Consider the following 19,416-nt stretch of genomic DNA (forward strand, 5'->3'; position numbering starts at 1 on the left):
GTTGAACAAACAATTTACAGGGACAAAACTTAAAGGGAGCCCAGTCGCCCATGGCTCCTAGATTTGGAGCTGGGACCCTAAACTTTCAGGTAAATTTCAGTTGAACATATAGAAACTGATTAAGAAATATCTGGTCTGGGCTCCCAGCTTGAAATTCCCAAGTTTAGTCTCTGAATCTTCAGTATTTTAATATGCTCATCAATTTGTGTTATTTGATGCTAACATTTTAATAAATATATTCTAGGTGCACATTCACAGTCAGAATTCTGAATTGTTGTATGAAAGTATAATGCTTTTGAAAAAATCATAAGACATTTGAGGAATCCTTTTAATAATAACACTCTTATCAGACTGAAAATTGCTAATATAATTAACAAGATTATATAAGGAACTAGATACAAAGGGGATAACCATTATAAAAGAAAGACAACACCATGGCCAAAAGGGGGACCTCGGTCTAAGTAGTCCAACTACTGTATCACTAGCCTGTCAACACACGTGGCAGATACGTTTGACTCCAAAAATTAATTGACTAGGAATGTCAGTTTTCCTACTGAAGGTTCTAAGTTCCCTTTGGGTACTTTGGTTTTATCCACCAATAAAAACTGATCGTCACGAATTACAATCTGATGAAAATACTGATTCTGTATCCAAGCTTTACTTATAGGGTAGAAAACCATCCATTTGGGATCCTCTGGTTTTAGCGATAATTACTCATTTCAAAAATTTGAAGGCTGAAATATCATTGGCTGATGTAATAATTACCAGAACAGAAAGTAGAACGGATTGTTGTCAGATCCTTGTAAACAAAGTTTAGACACATGATTTGAATTTTAATCAAATTGCATGAAATATCCAATAGTGCTGAAATTGGTATTAAAACACCAATCAATCAATCTACCACTGCAAAAGAAAAATGAAAAGTTAAAAAAAAATATTGAACAGAAAATAAGAGTCAGCAGTTTTAGAGACACTCAATATGTTCTAGAGAAAAAAAAATTGTCTTTTAGAATTTATCACAAGTATTTCTTAATTTTAAAATTTAAGTATCTAAAATAAAGTTTTACTTTGATATATGTATGTGCATGTATTTATTGTAAATATTTTTTTCAGGAATATATGGAATCCCAAAACCATTCTGTGCTATTCAATACTACAAAGGAGTAGAGGAATATGGTAAAAACATGAACGCTGATGAGAACACTGTGAAAGATGTACATTTTATAGATTCAGATGAAAGCATGTGTCAGATTCTACAGAAAACATTTAGCAAATATCTAGGAGAAGGCAAACATATATGAACATTTTAAGTTTTAGGAAAAGGAAAACTTAAATGAACTTTTTACCTATCTTGTTGACTGCAAATTTACTTAATGTTATAACAAAGCAATGTTCATGCAATAAATTGTTGGTAATTGATAGAAGACACTGTACAGAGAAAATACTGCATATATGAGAGTGTTATTAAACTATTTGTTTTGGCATTCTCTTTACATCCATCATTAACATTTTCTTTCCTTTAAGAAAGAATAGTAAGATGGGTATAAAACTGGTAGATTTGTATACATTGAGATGTAACTAAGTGTCTTAAAAGTGCCAATCGTTGCAAGAATCAGGTATTTTAGAAGAACTTCAAAACATGGCAGAAAAAAACCCACCATCCTAACAATTCTATTTTAAAGTTACCCTCATCCTGAGTTAGAAAAAAGTAGGTCTTTCATTTCTGCTTGTCTGGTAATTCGAGAAATATCTGGATAACTTTTGGTTAGAATGATAGCAAATTACAGAGTTAGCTACCCTTAATTGTTAATTTCTAATGCCAGAATAGTACAACAAAATGAATGCTATATTCGTGTACAATTATACTGAATTTGAATTAATGTAGCCTAGAGCTGGTTTTTGTTTGTCATGTTTTCACCACTGTCTGATTCTTAGGCAGATTGGCACTTAAAAAGGGGCACTAGCTGTCAAACTCATGTTCACCAATTTGACTCAAAATCTCATGTTTGATTTATAACATACTAAAACGTATATCCAAATTACAATAAGTCTGAAATAAACTGTAACAAAGCATGTACTCGATAATATATATCAGAATTTCGTGTGTATTTTAGTCTATACGCCATCTACTTAACCATCGAGATGGCCTCCCAATACTACCAACGGACTTATAACCCGATATAAACATAAACATGAATATAAATAGATTGCGACCTCATGCAATTGGATTTTTATAGGTCTGTTTGATTTCATGTTATAGATTAAAAAAATAAGTTAATTAACATTTTTACCTGTATAAGAATGATTTTTTGTTGATCGAATAAGTCAATGAAATGGTTCACCTTTGTTTCACTTTTAATGTTGACATTCTTTTTCTTTCAATGGCTGAACACGACTTATGCATGCGTAACCAATCTCTAGCTGATGGGTTAAATTGAAGTTCACATGAATATGGATTTAATGAGATTGAATTATTCACTTGCAAGTGAATAATTCATCAGCGATATTTCTTTGCTTATTCTGACAAAATTGAACCAAATTGGCTGCTAAAAACGAATTATTATTTCATTATTTCACTTTTATTGATGATTGAACCAAACGAAATCATATTCCAATTTTTTTATAACTTTTTTTAATACTATACTCATCTCCAATTGAAAAAAAAACAACAAAAAAAAACAGACCAGATCAGCTTTTCATTTAGGAGGATTTTCAAAAGTCTTTTATGTTATTACTTTATAAGTTTCAATTAATCTTTTTTTGCTGCTGGATGTTAAGCATACAACAACCAACCAATCTATCAACTTCTCTGACATGGCCTAATTTTCTAAATAACATAGCATCAATGATCAAACTTTTTTTTTTAAAGAAAGCTGTGATGAACCAATCATAAATTTGAAGCCAAATTTTGTTATACACCTTATAATGATGTTAATTACAGGATGAATAATGAGTCAGACTTTTACTGATGCTGATTGGTGCTTAATATACAGATATGATTGCTTTGCCAAGTTTTATTCTTTCATTGTAAACTTGCCACATTCTTATATTCCTTAAAACTCTCATTGTCAATAAAACACAGAAGGTCAAATTTTTTTGTAAATTTAGCTCACCTGGCCAAAAGGGCAGTGTGAGCTTTTGCCATCACTGTGTGTCAGTTGTCCATTGGCTGTTGTTAGCCCTTGTAGTCAGTCAACCTTTAAATAGAACAACTCCTTTAAGACTACTGGGCCAAATTTTAATAAAATTAGCCACAATCATCATTGGTTTGGTTTAAAAATTGTGTTTGATGGCCTGCTTGTCTACTTACATGGCACACATGTCTAAAATTAGAAGATAACGGTTAAATGCAAGTTTTGTTTATCTTGAAAACTTTTATAGATAACGAAAATCTGACAGGTGCAAATATGTTCAGAATGGGATCTATCTTCTGTCATTTTACATCAAAACTGTCAGACGTCTTTTTTTATTGGAGATGTTGACCTTATATGATGAATTTTATAATAGATAGAAAGAAATTTTTCGCTAGACAAGATCTACAAATAACATGAATTAGCCAAGATGGCCAAAATTGTCAGTTGCCCCCTTATTTGAACCAAAGCCATTTCAAAGCTATTTTTACCATTTTTTGGCGTTATTACCTATTATTGTAAAAAAACATAATGGAAAAATAGAAACTTTAAAAAGCAATAATGATTGGTATGACAAGATATATAAGTATGTAGATATAAGAAGATGTGGTATGAGTGCCAATGAGACAACTCTCCATCCAAGTCACAATTTGTAAAAGTAAACCATTATAGGTCAAAGCAAGGGTCCAGAAACGGTCATATTTGCAAGTCATGTCCTAAGATGAAAGCTTTATGTCCTAAACGAGTAATTGGGATTTAGGACAAATTTTATTTTTTAACAGAAATAATTTCGGTCATTTCATTGACTTAATGTTTGAAATCAGGTTTCTTAATTGCCATTTTCCACTTGTGATCGCTTGTTTTTGTTTATAGTCAAAGTACGGTCTTCAACACGGAGCCTTGGCTCACATCGAACAGCAAGCTATAAAGGGCCCCAAAAATTACTAGTGTAAAAACATTCAAAGGGGAATAGTATATTTTACATCAAAGGAAAATAGCTTTTGTTTTTCTGCATAAGAAAATGTCACATTTACCTTTCATGTTATTTCTTTAAATTTTTTTTGCAACATTGACTTTTGACATTAAGATAAGAAGACTTTTGTACACATTTATTGAAATAAGATTTCTACTAAAATAATTTATATGTATAAGTGTTTTATGCCAGACTATAGTGGGAGTAGAAATTTCATTACCCATTTCTCACATCTTGGGTCAAAGTTGAAGATTCTTGACTACAGTATAGGTATTTACTTCCTTTATTAGGGCATGTCTGAATCTTTTGATTTTAATATATATGACGCAATAAAGATTTCAACCTGCCTGTCTATAATTTGTTGTCACTGTGCTATTCGGAATCCCTTTTCTGTATTTACCTTTACCAGGAACACTCAAAACTTCACAAGTTGAAAGCCAAGGATGTATAAGACATGAAAACTTTGGGAGATATTTATAACCAAAACAAACCGAAAAAGAGTAACCAAAAGTTTATCTTGGGATAACTTTGCCTTAGATTTTAAATTGATAATTCATTTATCAAAGGAATTAAGGAAAAACCGTGTTAGTACTGAAGTATTAGAAATTGAGTAAATGATACCCTAGGGGACTTAAGTCCACCAGAAGTGGCATTGACATACTACTAGTAAATTAAAATAACAATTTAGCTTTTGAATACATGAGGAGCTATTGTGAATTGTGAATTCCTTTACTTACATCGATTGGGGTAATAAAATTGAGAATTGAAATGGGGAATGTGTCAAAGAGACAACAACCCGACCAAAGAGCAGAAAACAGCCCAAGGCCATGCACCAATGGGTCTTCAACAGTGAGAAAATCCTGCACCTGGAGACAGGCTTCAGCTGGCCCCTCAACACAAATCTGTACTAGTTCAGTGAAAATGGATGACAAACTAAACTCCAAAACATAAATGAACTAAAATTGAATAAACATACAAGACTAACAAATGCCAGAGGATCATGAATTAGGACAAGCGCAAAAATGCGGCTTGGTTAAACATGTTGAGTGAGATCTCAACCCCCCTTTTAAAACTTACTTTTTTTGTGGATATTTGATTTTTATCGAGCCTGCGACTTTTGTCGCAGAAAGCTCGACATAAGGATAGTGATCCGGCGGCGGCGGCGTTAGCTAACTTCTTAAAAGCTTTATATTTTAGAAGGTCAAAGACCTGTATGCTTCATACTTTGTATATGGATGCCTCATGTTACGAAGTTTCCGTCAGTCACATGTCCAATGTCCTTGACCTCATTTTCATGGTTCAGTGACTACTTGAAAAAAAAAGTTAAGATTTTTTGTAATGTTAAATTCTCTCTTATTATAAGTAATAGGATAACTATATTTGGTATGTGCGTACCTTGCAAGGTCCTCATGCCTGTCAGACAGTTTTCACTTGACCTCCACCTCATTTCATGGATCAGTGAACAAGGTTAAGTTTTGGTGGTCAAGTCCATATCTCAGATACTATAAGCAATAGGTCTAGTATATTCAGTGTATGGAAGGACTGTAAGGTGTACATGTCCAACTGGCAGGTGTCATCTGACCTTGACCTCATTTTCATGGTTCAGTGGTTATAGTTAAGTTTTTGTGTTTTGGTCTGTTTTTCTTATACTGTATGCAATAGGTCTACTATATTTGGTGTATGGAATGATTGTAAGGTGTACATGTCTAGCTGGCAGGTGTCATCTGACCTTGACCTCATTTTTATGGTTCAGTGGTTATAGTTAAGTTTTTGTGTTTTGGTCTGTTTTTCTTATACTTTATGCAATAGGTGTACTATATTTGGTGTATGGAATGATTGTAAGGTGTACATGTCCAACTGGCAGGTGTCATCTGACTTTGACCTCATTTTCATGGTTCAGTGGTCAAAGTTAAGTTTTTGAGTTTTGGTCTTTTTTCTTATACTATATGCAATAAGTCAACTATATTTGGTGTATGGAAATATTCTTCGATGTACATGTCAGTCTCGCAGGTTTTATTTGACCTTGGCCTCATTTTCACGGTTCATTGCTCAGTGCTAAGTTTATGTGTTTCAGTCTGTTTTTCTTAAACTATAAGCAATAGGTCAGCTATATTTGTTGTATGGAAGGATTGTAAGCTGTTCATGTCTGCCTGGCATGGTTCATCTGACCTTGACCTCATTTTCACGATTCATTGGTCAATGTTTAGTTTTCTTGGTTAAGTCTGTTTCTTAGAAACTTTAAGCAATAGGTCAACTATATTTAGTGTATTGAATGATTGTAAGGTGTACATGTATTTCTTGTTTGGTTTATATGACCTTGACTTTATTTTCTTGGATCATGTTAAGTTTATGTAATAGTTGTAGTAAAGCTTTCATTTAGGACTATCAACATAATATCAATGGTTAGTAAAGAAGGCGAGACATTTCAGCGTGTGCACTCTTGTGTGAATTTGCCAAAGTGTGTACAAGCATTTAGAACATATGTACTTCATTGAGTATTCAAATTCATGGTTTATGTATACCCACGAAATCCATGATAATTGGTATCCCACAAATAAAGAATCCACAGTATATAACTAAAAGGGACATACAAAGAGTTGCCTAGGTTATCTCAGGTCATCTTTGCCTGAGGGAGTTGGATCTAAGTTTTTATATACTTTGTTAATTTATAGTTGGAGAATTGTAAGATAAATTTTGTTTCTGAAACATTGTTTTCTGAGATGAGTTACACCATTAATAAACATAAAATATATTGCATTGGCTCAGTCTGCAGTTTGTGATGATTATTAAATTGACATTGTCCAAATGTAGTTTCATCTTAAGTGTGTAAGGAAAAAAATAAAATGAGACACATGATATTTGTTAAGTTATTGCTAAAGCATACATGCACATCAGATTTATAGCATTACAACACATTGTCAACTCAAGTCATAGTGTGCTGAACTTCAGAATTTGTATGTCCAAGTGTTGTTAGACTTTTTCTTCTTTTAAAAGATTGATTGATTGGTGTTTAACGCCACTTTCAACAATTGTGCTATTTTGAGGTGGAGTAAGCTGGGTGTCTGGAGAGAACCACCTACCTTTGGTCTTTTGTTTTCTTAAAAGTACAGTTTGAAACATATATGATGTTACATTTGGTATGCTGCTACTTTTAATCCATATATATGTTAAGTCTCGTAGAATGTGAGACTCTACCCCCTAAGCCATGCTTCTTTGGTTTTGAATCTGTTACTTCAAGGTTCACTGTTTATTATGCACATTAAATTCAAATTTGTTTATACAAAAACCAACAATCACTTAAATTGATCAAATAAAATCATTTGAAAGGAAAAGGCTTGGGCATATGTATATGCAATGAAAATCCCATATAACTATGAAAGTTATTTGAAAACAAAGGATAAGTAGTCAATAAAGACGACTTGATAAGATGGAATAAGCATTTGAAATAATTTTGACTACAATCACATGAATCCAGAAAGGAATATGGGTTCAATGTATATTTTGCAATAATCCCATGAAGCTATGAAGGTAATTTGAAAGCAATAAGGAGTGAATGTACTTGAGACAACAATCCCATGAAACATTCAGGAGAAAATTGCTTTTGAGTGATACAACGTAGCTGAAAATGTTACAGAGAAACCTAACACTTCTAATCGGTGTTGAAGGCATCACTGTGACTTTGAGATGAAGAACAACAATAAAAGCATTGTTGCTTTGCTTTTTGCTGTGCATGTATTGATTTTGCGTCATGAATGGATACCCCAAATTCTTTGTTATTCTATAATTTTTAGTAATTTTGATATCTTGACTAGACATTGATGACCTTAACCACTGTGACTTGACTATAGGTGTTGCTGTTAATCTTTACCCATACCTATACCTATATCAACCAGATTGTAAAACTGACAATCCAATTGGGACATTTAATTGACCAGTTGCTATTGTATGAGCAATTGAACCGTTTTTCTTGCTGTACCCTTACCTTGTACCATGCCTTTTTCATGAAGTTTTTCTTCACCTAGGGTTATTCTATTACAATGTATAACTGTTCTTAGAAAGAAAATGTTTAACTTTTTTATTGTTTAAAATGATTGATCTAATTTTAACCAAAAACTGAAGTTATTAAAGGGGCACTAGCTACGAGATATATAAAAAATCTAAAGTATGATTTTTCTTTTTTTCAATCATTAATGAAAGTGAAATAGTGAAATAATTATTCGCTTTTAGCAGCCAGTATGGTTCAATTTTGTCAAAGTAAGCTAAGAAACATTGATAATGAATTATTCACTTGCAAGTGAATAATTCGACCTCATTGAATCCGTATTCATGTGAACTTCAATTTAACCCCTTAGCTAGAGATGGATAATGCATGTATTGTGCGTGTTTGGTTATTTAAAGGAAAAGAATGTCAACATTGAATGTGAAACAAAGGTAAATCATTTGATTGCCTGATTCGATCAACAAAAAATCATTCTTATACAGGTAAGGTAAAAACGATGATTAACATATATTTTTAATCTATAATATGAAATTAAACAGACCTAGAAAAATCCAATTGCACTAGTTCACTTTTCTATTTACATCTATATTTATGTTTATATCGCTTATATGACCATCGGAGGTCTTCGGAGGCAACTCGATATTATAGATGAATATAAAGTGTCTGCTTTAAAAATAATATAAGTTGGTGTTGAGTAATAGATTCTAGGTGCTGATTCTGTGAAGCATTTAATCTTCCTTACAGTTTTACTTTTATTTGTCTTTGTACTATTATGTTCCATTTGATCGTATGCCTCTTGACGTACGTGGTTCGGTATATGTGCATCCAGCTTTCAAGGTTTTTGGCTTTTGGCGTTCCTTATGCGTGTGGGTCTAGAGATGCGATTCGGACACAACCGGTTCGGACACATGAGGTTTTTATAGTGTTGTTTTCATTTTGTATACCCTTGTATTTATAATTTACTTATTTTGTATTTTATCGGGAAAGTGTATAAAATTATGTTTTTATGTTAGTGCCATGTAACTATAAATATGTTCCGTTTGCCGGAGATTTAAACCGATGCTCCCGACTTTGAAACTGGTGCGCACGAGTTTAAAAGTCATGCGCACCATTTTGAAAATCGTGCGCGACAGTTTGAAAGTCATGCGCACTGGTTTGAATGTCGCATGAGCTGAAAAGTTGTGCGCGCGAGTTTCAAAGTCGTACGAACGAGTTTCAAGGTCGTGTGCATGATTTATCAAACTGCGGCTCTTTTCACAAAAAATCCTAAGAGTAAAAATACTCGTTAGTCATACACATTTCAGTATAACTTGCGATCAATTTTAATCGTAAGATTTTTGGTGAAAAGAGTCGCTGGTGCGCACCAGATTAAATCTCCAGCAAACGAAAATATATATATTTACATGACACTTAAAGGGCTCCGTAATTATGCTTCACTATACTGACTATTATCAACTACAAAAACTATTTTGTTGGTGTCTTCGTTTGATTTAATTGTAAGTGTGTTTGAACGTTAGATTCGGTTGTGTTGTATGTCTGTGATTAGAAAAATAAGAAGATGTGGTATGATTGCTAATGAGTCAACTCTACACAAGAGACCAAATGACACAGAAATTAACAGCTATAGGTCACCGTACGGCCTTCAACAATGAGTAAAACCCATACCGCATAGTCAGCTGTAAAAGGCCCCGAAATGAAAAATGTACAACAATTCAAAGATTTATGTTTATACAGTTTGGCTGCTGGATCCCAGATATAGCCACGTTAACCAATTATGTCTGCTTGGGTTGTTCACACAATTTGGCAATATTACGGAACATTAAACAACTGTCATACAAGTGAGCGTATTAGCTAGCTAGAGCTAGAATACCAGATTTCACCCACCATTTTCTTAAGGAAATGCCTGTGTCAAGTCAGGAATATGACAGTTGTTTTCCTGCGGTTTTTTTAAACAATTTTTTTTCTCCAATTTTTACAAAAATCAACAAGGATCTTCGTTTTATAGATATGACTGTGCAAAACAATTAATGGAAATCAAAAGAGACAATCTTAACTTTTCAAACAACAAAAAACTTATGAAGGACGGACAGACGGACTTATATTGTGATAAGAAATTATCAAATAATCAGGTCCAATGGCATTGAACCATCATAGCCCTACTCACAAAAAAGTGTAGCTGAAAAAATCATGCAAATCTAATCTTTTGTTATACCAATTACAAATATAAATTATCATTTGTTTAAAGAAAATACCGAATGATAGCCGTGGTACGGTAATCGTAGCTACGCGCCTGGAAGTACTGGGCATCAATTAAACACTCAATATTTCTAAACTGTTGTAATTTCGTCCGTATGTAGTGTGCAAAGAGAGATAACTAAGATAGTTTTGCCAAATTTTTTCCTTTCAAATCCAAAGATTTTTGAAAGCATTCAAGTGAAATCAAGGCTAATTAATTGATTTAACCAATATAATTTTATTTCAATAAAAACCAGGATATTTATTTACAAATCCTTCCCCACTCCAAAGATTAAATGGTACTTCACTAGATAGCTACCACAATCATAAAGACCAATGAGTCTATTCAATCTAAAAATCTTAATTCCCTTGTTTATGCGTTATGCAGTCGATTACAGTTTTTCTCTGAATCCAAAATCATCAAAACTTCATAAATAATAATTTTTAAATGCATTGTATTTAATAGCTCACAGTTAAGGTAGTTTGACTAATGTAATGTTTTGCCTGTTGGATTTTCTCTATCAATTATGTTTTTTGTGTCGCGTCGACACTGTATTAGTTTGTGATTAGGTCAGTTTATGGTATGTTAAGTGTATTTGGTATGCAGATGTATTAGCATATTTGAAACATCTCATTTCTATGAAGATTAGTTGGCCCTGCCCTCTCAGTTTTGGTCTATTGACTTTGAAACTTTTGCTCAGTTTATTTCATATTTGGTATGCAGATGTACCAGCATTGGCACATCCCATTTCCATGGGATTACTTGGCTCCTCTTCCTAAGTCATGGTCTATTGACTTAAGAGTCTCTGTAAGCATCAAAGAATTTTAAAAATAATGAGAAATGCATACTCCAGGATTTCCTTTATTTTTATATCAAGGGTTTGTCATGATGCACTGACAACAAAAATAATATTCATTTCGAAAGTTGAAGTGTAGCTTGCCATGGAAACAGGTTACTTTGAAATTGCTTGAAAAACGTCATAACTGCACAATGAAATGTCCATTTTTTTAAGTTTCTACTACTATTATTGTAACAAAATCTAAACATATATTGCTACTTTTTTCTTTTGCTATTAAAAAAGTATATATTAATGTTTCAAAATAATATTTGAAAGTTTGAAAACTATTTTATCATAAGGAAAAATTTTGAGTTTTAAAAGAGGTAGGGCCAATTTCCCCTGAAATTTTTTCACATATTATGTTATGTCTGGAAAATAGTTAATTTAACCTCCAAAAAAGGATGGAAGTCAAATATGCGGAATTTACCGTGTTTTTAGGTTGGAAAAACAGGGAATCCCCCTAGAAGGACACTTCAAACCAAAACAAAGTAATGCTTTTTGTTGTTGTTGTAATTTATACAACTTTTCCCCTCAAAAATGAAATTGGTTTAGTGTGTCCTTAATACCTAAAAAAACAACTGTTTTAATAAAAAGTGGAACATCACTAAATTTTACCTATAGCTGCTTAATATATATTTTCAAGAGGCGCCGTGGCTCCATCGGTAGCGCTTAAAACTGTAAATAATGGATTGTTTTTAAGATGGGATTCAAATCTCACGCTAATTTTTCTCATTTTTTTGTTGAAATGTTAAAATGTTATGTTTCTATCACAAATTTTTCGGATGTTTGTTTAATTCAAAGAGTCACACTGATTTAGGTGCTTGTACATAACCAATAACACGAGAATTGATTATATAGCAATGAAGCCCAAATACTGTGTGTGTTATACACATAACAAAAAAAGGCCATAGCAGAAAAATTTCAAAACAACAAAAATATTTTTTTCTAAATCTTGAACAAGAACGTTTTAGAAAATGGTATGATATGTAACAAATGCAGACAGTAATTTTATCGCCAATCCACCAACTGTGTAGATACTAGTATTGGCATTGTTACATTGTACCACCGTCCCTACACCGGAACCTAAGTCATCAGAAAATGAAACAACACCACAGAAAAAATCAATTACACTACCAATCGTGATTGTAGGTAAAACATCAAGAAAGTGTTGAATCTGTATCACAACATAGGGTCGATCCATTTGGTACAATGCTATGCAGAAAAGACCAGATTACATGTGTTTGTTACGCAAGCCGTTCTAGTACCATCTGGTGTAAGCTGTTGTCCGGTTCATGTAGACGGTAATAAAACCTTAAAAGCTGGAACAGTGTATAGATATGAATACATCCAGATTGAGGAAAACAACATCCCAGTTAAATGCGTCCGATATTTTTTTGGCTTCTTGGCATTAAAACAGAGACCGATCTTGAATTAGATTAGCTGATTTATATCAGATAATTAGATTATAAATGTTTCTTTTATTTATATTTAACCAACTTTTTTAGGCGCCACTTAGGGTCATTCAGTTTTTCGGTCTGTGCGTCCGTTCGTTCGTTTGTCCGTCCGTCCCTTCGTTCGTCCGTCTGTCCCGTTTCAGGTTAAAGTTTTTGGTCAAGGTAGTTTTTGATGAATTTGAAGTCCAACCAACTTGAACCTTAGTACACATGATCCTTATGATATGATCTTTCTCATTTTAATGCTAAATTACAGTTTTTATCCCAATTTCATAATTCACTGAACATAGAAAATGATAGTACGAGTGGGGCATCCGTGAACTATGGACACATTCTTGTTTAATATTTTGTTAGTTTTAAGTTAAACAAAGTTGTGAAATACATACTCGCTACAAATCACCTACCAACATTAACACGCTAACTGAAGCACCATGTTTTTTATAATACAAAACTAATTTTGAATATCTATTAGTTGATAATTCATATTTTGATGCTCCTCAGGGGCATTTACAATAAACAAAAATAAAAACAATAGTCTTGGCCTTGATTATTGTAGGAATACCTGTTCAGGGTATGAAAAAAGATGAGGTGACGTGTTTTCATATACTATAATAAGTATCTATCGGGCTATTTAAAAACATGATTTACCTAGCTAATCAAATGAAAAAAAACTAACGGGAAAATGGCCCTACCTCTTTGTGGTTTTCCAAAAAACTTGATTTTCTAAAATTCACAAAATAACCCATCTTTATGGCTCAAAATTTATTTATTCCAGATTTTACGGCATAAACTAATATCAACAATATTAAATATTGCATCTGATGCTTTTTAAAAAAAAAAAATCCCAGAGGGTATACATATATTTTTTTTTAAATTTTGATAAAAAAGGTAATTTTTAAGGAGCCCGGGATGGGACATGCTATATATTTTTTAAATCCGTTATGCTAATCCGTTCCCACGGATTCCCACGGATTACTTATCTGTTCCCACGGATTACTAACCCGTTATTACGGATTAAAAATTTACTAATCCGTGGGAACGGATTAAAACAATATATAGCATGTCCCTTCCCGGGCTCCGTAGTTATGTTCAAGCAATAATAAGAATAAAAAACTTCACACATTTAAATACCTTACCTTGATCGCTTGACTTTTTCCATATTTTCCCTGATAAGCCAATTCAAACATACATTTTGCATGCAAATTGTTGCAAATTTGTTGCATAGTGAATGACTTAATTTCAAGCTTGCATATAGTAGCCTTTTCTTTTCACATAGGTACATCGCAATTACTTTCGTAACCATAGTAACCATTGCTATCAAAACGCATTTTTCGATAAATTGACACAATGGAAATTTACAAAATATAAAATCGGAATACAACATTTTCAAAACATTAGAAAATAAAAGTACTAGCGAATAATTTGGTTCAGAATCTGGCAATCTGCCAAATGATTATGTTGCATTTATAATATTGATTTCAGTATAGGGGTAATCTTCTACATGAGCTATTGACCAATGGTCAAATAATGCATACTTTCGTCAAACCAACTACTATACTAGTCCTCCAAATGTTTGATACAGCAATTATTATGATAAAATAACAAGCATATCCGGCTCATGAAAAAGAATATCTATTACATTTGTTTTTTTTCTTAAACAATTTGATTTAAAATAATAAAACTACGGAAGCGTATTAGGGACATAATAAAAATAAAGTTGGCATTGAATGGTTTTACACTAGTAATTTTTGGGGCCTTTTATAGCTTACTGTTCGGTGTGAGCCAAGGCTCCGTGTTGAAGACCGTACTGTGACCTATAATGGTTTACTTTTATAAATTTTGACTTGGATTGAGAGTTGTCTCATTGGCACTCATACCACATCTTCTTATATCTATTGAACTTTTTTTTTCAAAGTCGAAATTTTGACATTTCAAAACTTAAAATTTCGACTTTAATTCGAAATCTTAACTTTTCCAATCTCGAAATTTTGACTTTAACATCAAATTTTGACTTTAAAATCTTGAAATGTCAACTTTTCAAAAGTCGAAATTTTGACTTTATAATAGTCAAATTTTCGACTTTAAACTCAAAATTTCGACCTTAAACTCAAAATTTCAACTTTTAAAATCTCGAAATTTCGACTTTTCCTCAGTATTTATACGTTGCGATTATCACATTCACAGTCATTTATATCAGCAAGCGGAGACCAATATACATTATAAGCATTTTTGATAAACAAAACCATTTTAAAGAGGTTTAAAATAGATAGAAAATATTTTTTTGCGGAAGAATAAATGTAATATGTTTCCCGTACAAATATCTACTTCAAGTCTAGACTTCAGATATGTGTATCAAGACAACCCCGTTATTCCGACACACGTATATTACGCCATACTTTTATTCAACAGTCTAATATATATAAAGACAAGGGTTAATAGTTGTGTCATAAGAATGCCAACTTGAAGAGTTTAATGAATGGTTCAGAAAAAAGAACCAACATTTCAAAATTCCAAAACTAGAAAACTGAGCAGCTCATGAGTTGTCCTGAATATGCATGGCATACCGGTATTTGCCACTTGATTTGCCATTGTTTAAACAAGGCAAAGTCCGTGACTTGCTTTTGAGAAACCAAACAGGCCTTTAAAACCAACCATAAAACATGGCGATGTTAAATGTCCTCAGATCTGACGATCCTATGACAGTTTCGTGGAAACTAAAACATGGAATATGGGAAAACAACATTTTTTTTCTGTCAACATGTATGTTCTTTCCAAATGAAACTCTTCAATATTAAATGCTAATCCATATCATAATTTAAGAGCAAAACCAATTTCATAGTCAAAATTTAACTAAGAAGCTGGTATTTGGTTAAATTTTATAATAGGAATTCATTTCTGTATAAATCATACGGGGAAAAATCGCCAAGTGTTTTTTTATGCTGAAACTTGCATATGAAGTCTAAAATCTGCAACACGGAAAACTAGGGAGAGATGTTTGAGAAAACAGAGAACTGGAAACCTCTGCTTTTACTTGCTGTAAATAGATTATCATGGTTCGGTTCATTCCGTGCATACATGAATTGGTGCTAAAAATTCTCAGAAAAGAAATTTTTATACTTTGACTTACCTTGATAGCTTTTTTATCCGCTTCAAAACCGCCACCCCGTGTCAAACATAGCCAACGCCCCGCATGTGGCGTTCTACACGGTGAAATAAGAAATCGTAAAATAATACAACAGAGAAAACCAATGACTTAATTGAGCTAATGCCATTTAAAAAGACTATTATGGCAAATGGCAACCAACAACAACTGGACTATAGGCATGGGACCGACACCTAAAGAATATGGCATTATTTAACATTTTTGTCCCCTTATACTGTGAGCACTTTACCGTAAACAGTGGTGTAACAGCACGACATAATAAAATGTAAACATCAGATAGTAGACCATCTTCGCTAGCCAAGGGTTACGATCTACTTCCCTCGTCTGCACCTCATGTTTGCGGTATACCATCTTTTCCGCAAGTTTATTGTTTTCTGTTTGGTAATAAATTAATAATAAGATCTATTTTGTTACATTTTGTGATCCGTGTATTTGGCAATCGCCAATGGCAGTCAGCAGGGTTTAAGAACATCAGTTGTTCGACCTGCTAGTCAAATGCGTTTTGTTAAAATATACTTTTTCACTCATTTGGTCTTTTGGAAAATGTTGTTTTAATTTTGAAGAGTCGAAATAGGATAAACGGATCATATAAACCCGAATGCAAATATAATACAAGCCCAAACGAAAAAATATAATCAAGTCTAAATTGAAAACAACGTTCAAACCTATGATTGCGTTGGATAAAAACCGCAATTTTTATACGTGTGCATGCAAAACAAATTTCTTGGTAGAGGGGTCTAAGTACAGCACAAACAACATTTTCCAAAAGACCAAAAAAAGTGAAAAAGTATATTTTAACAAAACGCATTTGACTAGCAGGTCGAACAACGGATGTTCTTAAACCCTGCTGACTGCCATGGTGATTGCCAAATAAACGGATCACCAGATGTAACAAAATGGATCTTAATTATTAATTTAATACCAAACAGAAAACAATAAACTTGCGGAAAAGATGGTATACCGCAAACAAAAGGTGCAAAAATTAGTACTCCATATCCGGATTTCGACAATAAATGTCTCTTCAGTAATGTTAGGAATCGAAACGGTATTTGGAAGGCCATATAATTTACCTAAATTTAGGATAGGCTCTTGAATTTTGAAGAGTCGAAATGGGATGAACGGATCATATAAACCCGAAGGCAAATATAATACAAGCCCAAACGAAAAAATATAAACAAGTCTAAATTGAAAACAACGTTCAAACCTATGATTGCGTTGGATAAAAACCGCAATTTTTATACGTGTGCATGCAAAACAAATTTCTTGGTAGAGTGGTCTAAATACAGCACAAACAACATTTTCCAAAAGACCAAAAAAAGTGAAAAGTATATTTTAACAAAACGCATTTGACTAGCAGGTCGAACAACGGATGTTCTCAAACCCTGCTGACTACCATTGTCGATTCTTAAATCTTGCTGACTGCCATTGGCGATTATATATTTATATATATATATATATATATATATTTGGTCTTTTGGAAAATGTTGTTTGTGCTGTATTTAGACCACTCTACCAAGAAATTTGTTTTGCATGCACACGTATAAAAATTGCGGTTTTTATCCAACGCAATCATAGGTTTGAACGTTGTTTTCAATTTAGACTTGTTTATATTTTTTCGTTTGGGCTTGTATTATATTTGCCTTCGGGTTTATATGATCCGTTCATCCTATTTTGACTCTTTCAAAATTTAAGAGTCTATCCTAAATTGAGGTAAATTATATTGCCTTCCAAATACCGTTTCGATTCCTAACATCACTGAAGAGACATTAATTGTCGAAATCCGGATATGGTGTACAAAAACCTTTGCACCTTTTGTTTGCGGTATACCATCTTTTCCGCAAGTTTATTGTTTTCTGTTTAGTATTTAATTTATAATTAAGATCCATTTATTACATCGGTGATCCGTTTATTTGGCAATCGCCAATGGCAGTCAGCAGGGTTTAAGAACATCAGTTGTTCGACCTGCTAGTCAAATGCGTTTTGTTAAAATATACTTTTTCACTCATTTGGTCTTTTGGAAAATGTTGTTTGTGCTGTATTTAGACCACTCTACCAAGAAATTTGTTTTGCATGCACACGTATAAAAATTGCGGTTTTTATCCAACGCAATCATAGGTTTGAACGTTGTTTTCAATTTAGACTTTATATTTTTTCGTTTGGGCTTGTATTATATTTGCCTTAGGGTTTATATGATCCGTTCATCCTATTTTGACTCTTTCAAAATTTAAGAGTCTATCCTAAATTGAGGTAAATTATATGGCCTTCCGAATACCGTTTCGATTCCTAACATCACTGAAGAGACATTAATTGTCGAAATCCGGATATGGTGTCGAAAACCTTTGCACCTTTTGTTTGCGGTATACCATCTTTTCCGCAAGTTTATTGTTTTTTGTTTAGTATTTAATTTATAATTAAGATCCATTTATTACATCGGTGATCCGTTTATTTGACAATCGCCAATGGCAGTCAGCAGGGTTTAAGAACATCAGTTGTTCGACCTGCTAGTCAAATGCGTTTTGTTAAAATATACTTTTTCACTCATTTGGTCTTTTGGAAAATGTTGTTTGTGCTGTATTTAGACCACTCTACCAAGAAATTTGTTTTGCATGCACACGTATAAAAATTGCGGTTTTTATCCAACGCAATCATAGGTTTGAACGTTGTTTTCAATTTAGACTTTATATTTTTTCGTTTGGGCTTGTATTATATTTGCCTTCGGGTTTATATGATCCGTTCATTCTATTTTGACTCTTCAAAATTCAAGAGTCAATCCCAAATTGAGGTAAATTATATGGCCTTCCAAATACCGTTTCGATTCCTAACATCACTGAAGAGACATTTATTGTCGAAATCCGGATATGGTGTACAAATTTTTGCACCTCATGTTTGCGGTATACCATCTTTTCCGCAAGTTTATTGTTTTCTGTTTGATATTTAGTTAATAAATTATGATCCATTTTTTCATCTGGTGATCTGTTTATTTGGCAATCGCCATGGCAGTCAGCAGGGTTTAAGAACATCCGTTGTTCGACCTGCTAGTCAAATGCGTTTTGTTAAAATATACTTTTTCACTTTTTTGGTCTTATATATATATATATATATATATACAATTCAATCATTCAAACATTCAAATGGCAACAATTGCTAAAGTTTTCATATTCTAACCATAAAAGAAAAATTATTTGACTTGCATAGAATTTTCAAGAAAAAGATTATAACAATGTTTCTTGAATAATTGCGCAATACGACAATCTTTTTTATTGTGAATGGTAAATTATTCCATACTTTAGTTGCAGAATATTGAAAAGATTTTTTTATATAAATTTGTATTTGGTGTTGGAACAAATAGATCACCATTAAATTTGATTTTGATTTTTGGTGTTTTAACGCCACTTTTAAGCACCGCTTTTGGGCTATTTCGTGGCGGTCAGTTTTTATTGGTGAGGAAGCCGGAGTGCCCGGAGAAAACCACCGACCTTCGATGGGAAAACTGACAATCCTAGTCAATTAAGATTGCAGTCGAGTGCACCCGCACGAGCGGGTTTCGAACTCACAACCTCAGTGTTGACTGGCTAGTGATTACAGTAGTAACTACTTAGACCACTCGGCCACCGAGGCCCC

At 33.0% G+C, this 19,416-nt stretch overlaps 1 protein-coding gene across 2 annotated transcripts in view; it reads left to right on the plus strand.

Annotated features, from left to right (window-relative positions):
- LOC127719906 (uncharacterized) overlaps positions 1-2,259 on the plus strand; it is a 29,260-nt gene extending 27,001 nt beyond the window's left edge. For both annotated transcript variants that reach the window (XM_052226263.1, XM_052226264.1), the window contains exon 15: positions 1,114-2,259. In XM_052226263.1, the coding sequence (XP_052082223.1) occupies positions 1,114-1,301 (188 nt within the window). In that variant the 3' untranslated portion in view covers positions 1,302-2,259. The remainder of the gene's footprint in view (positions 1-1,113) is intronic.
- The last annotated feature ends 17,157 nt before the right edge of the window (positions 2,260-19,416 follow it).

Source organism: Mytilus californianus, unplaced genomic scaffold (genome assembly GCF_021869535.1).
Source record: "Mytilus californianus isolate M0D057914Y unplaced genomic scaffold, xbMytCali1.0.p SCAF_11, whole genome shotgun sequence".
Lineage (NCBI taxonomy): Eukaryota > Metazoa > Mollusca > Bivalvia > Mytilida > Mytilidae > Mytilus > Mytilus californianus.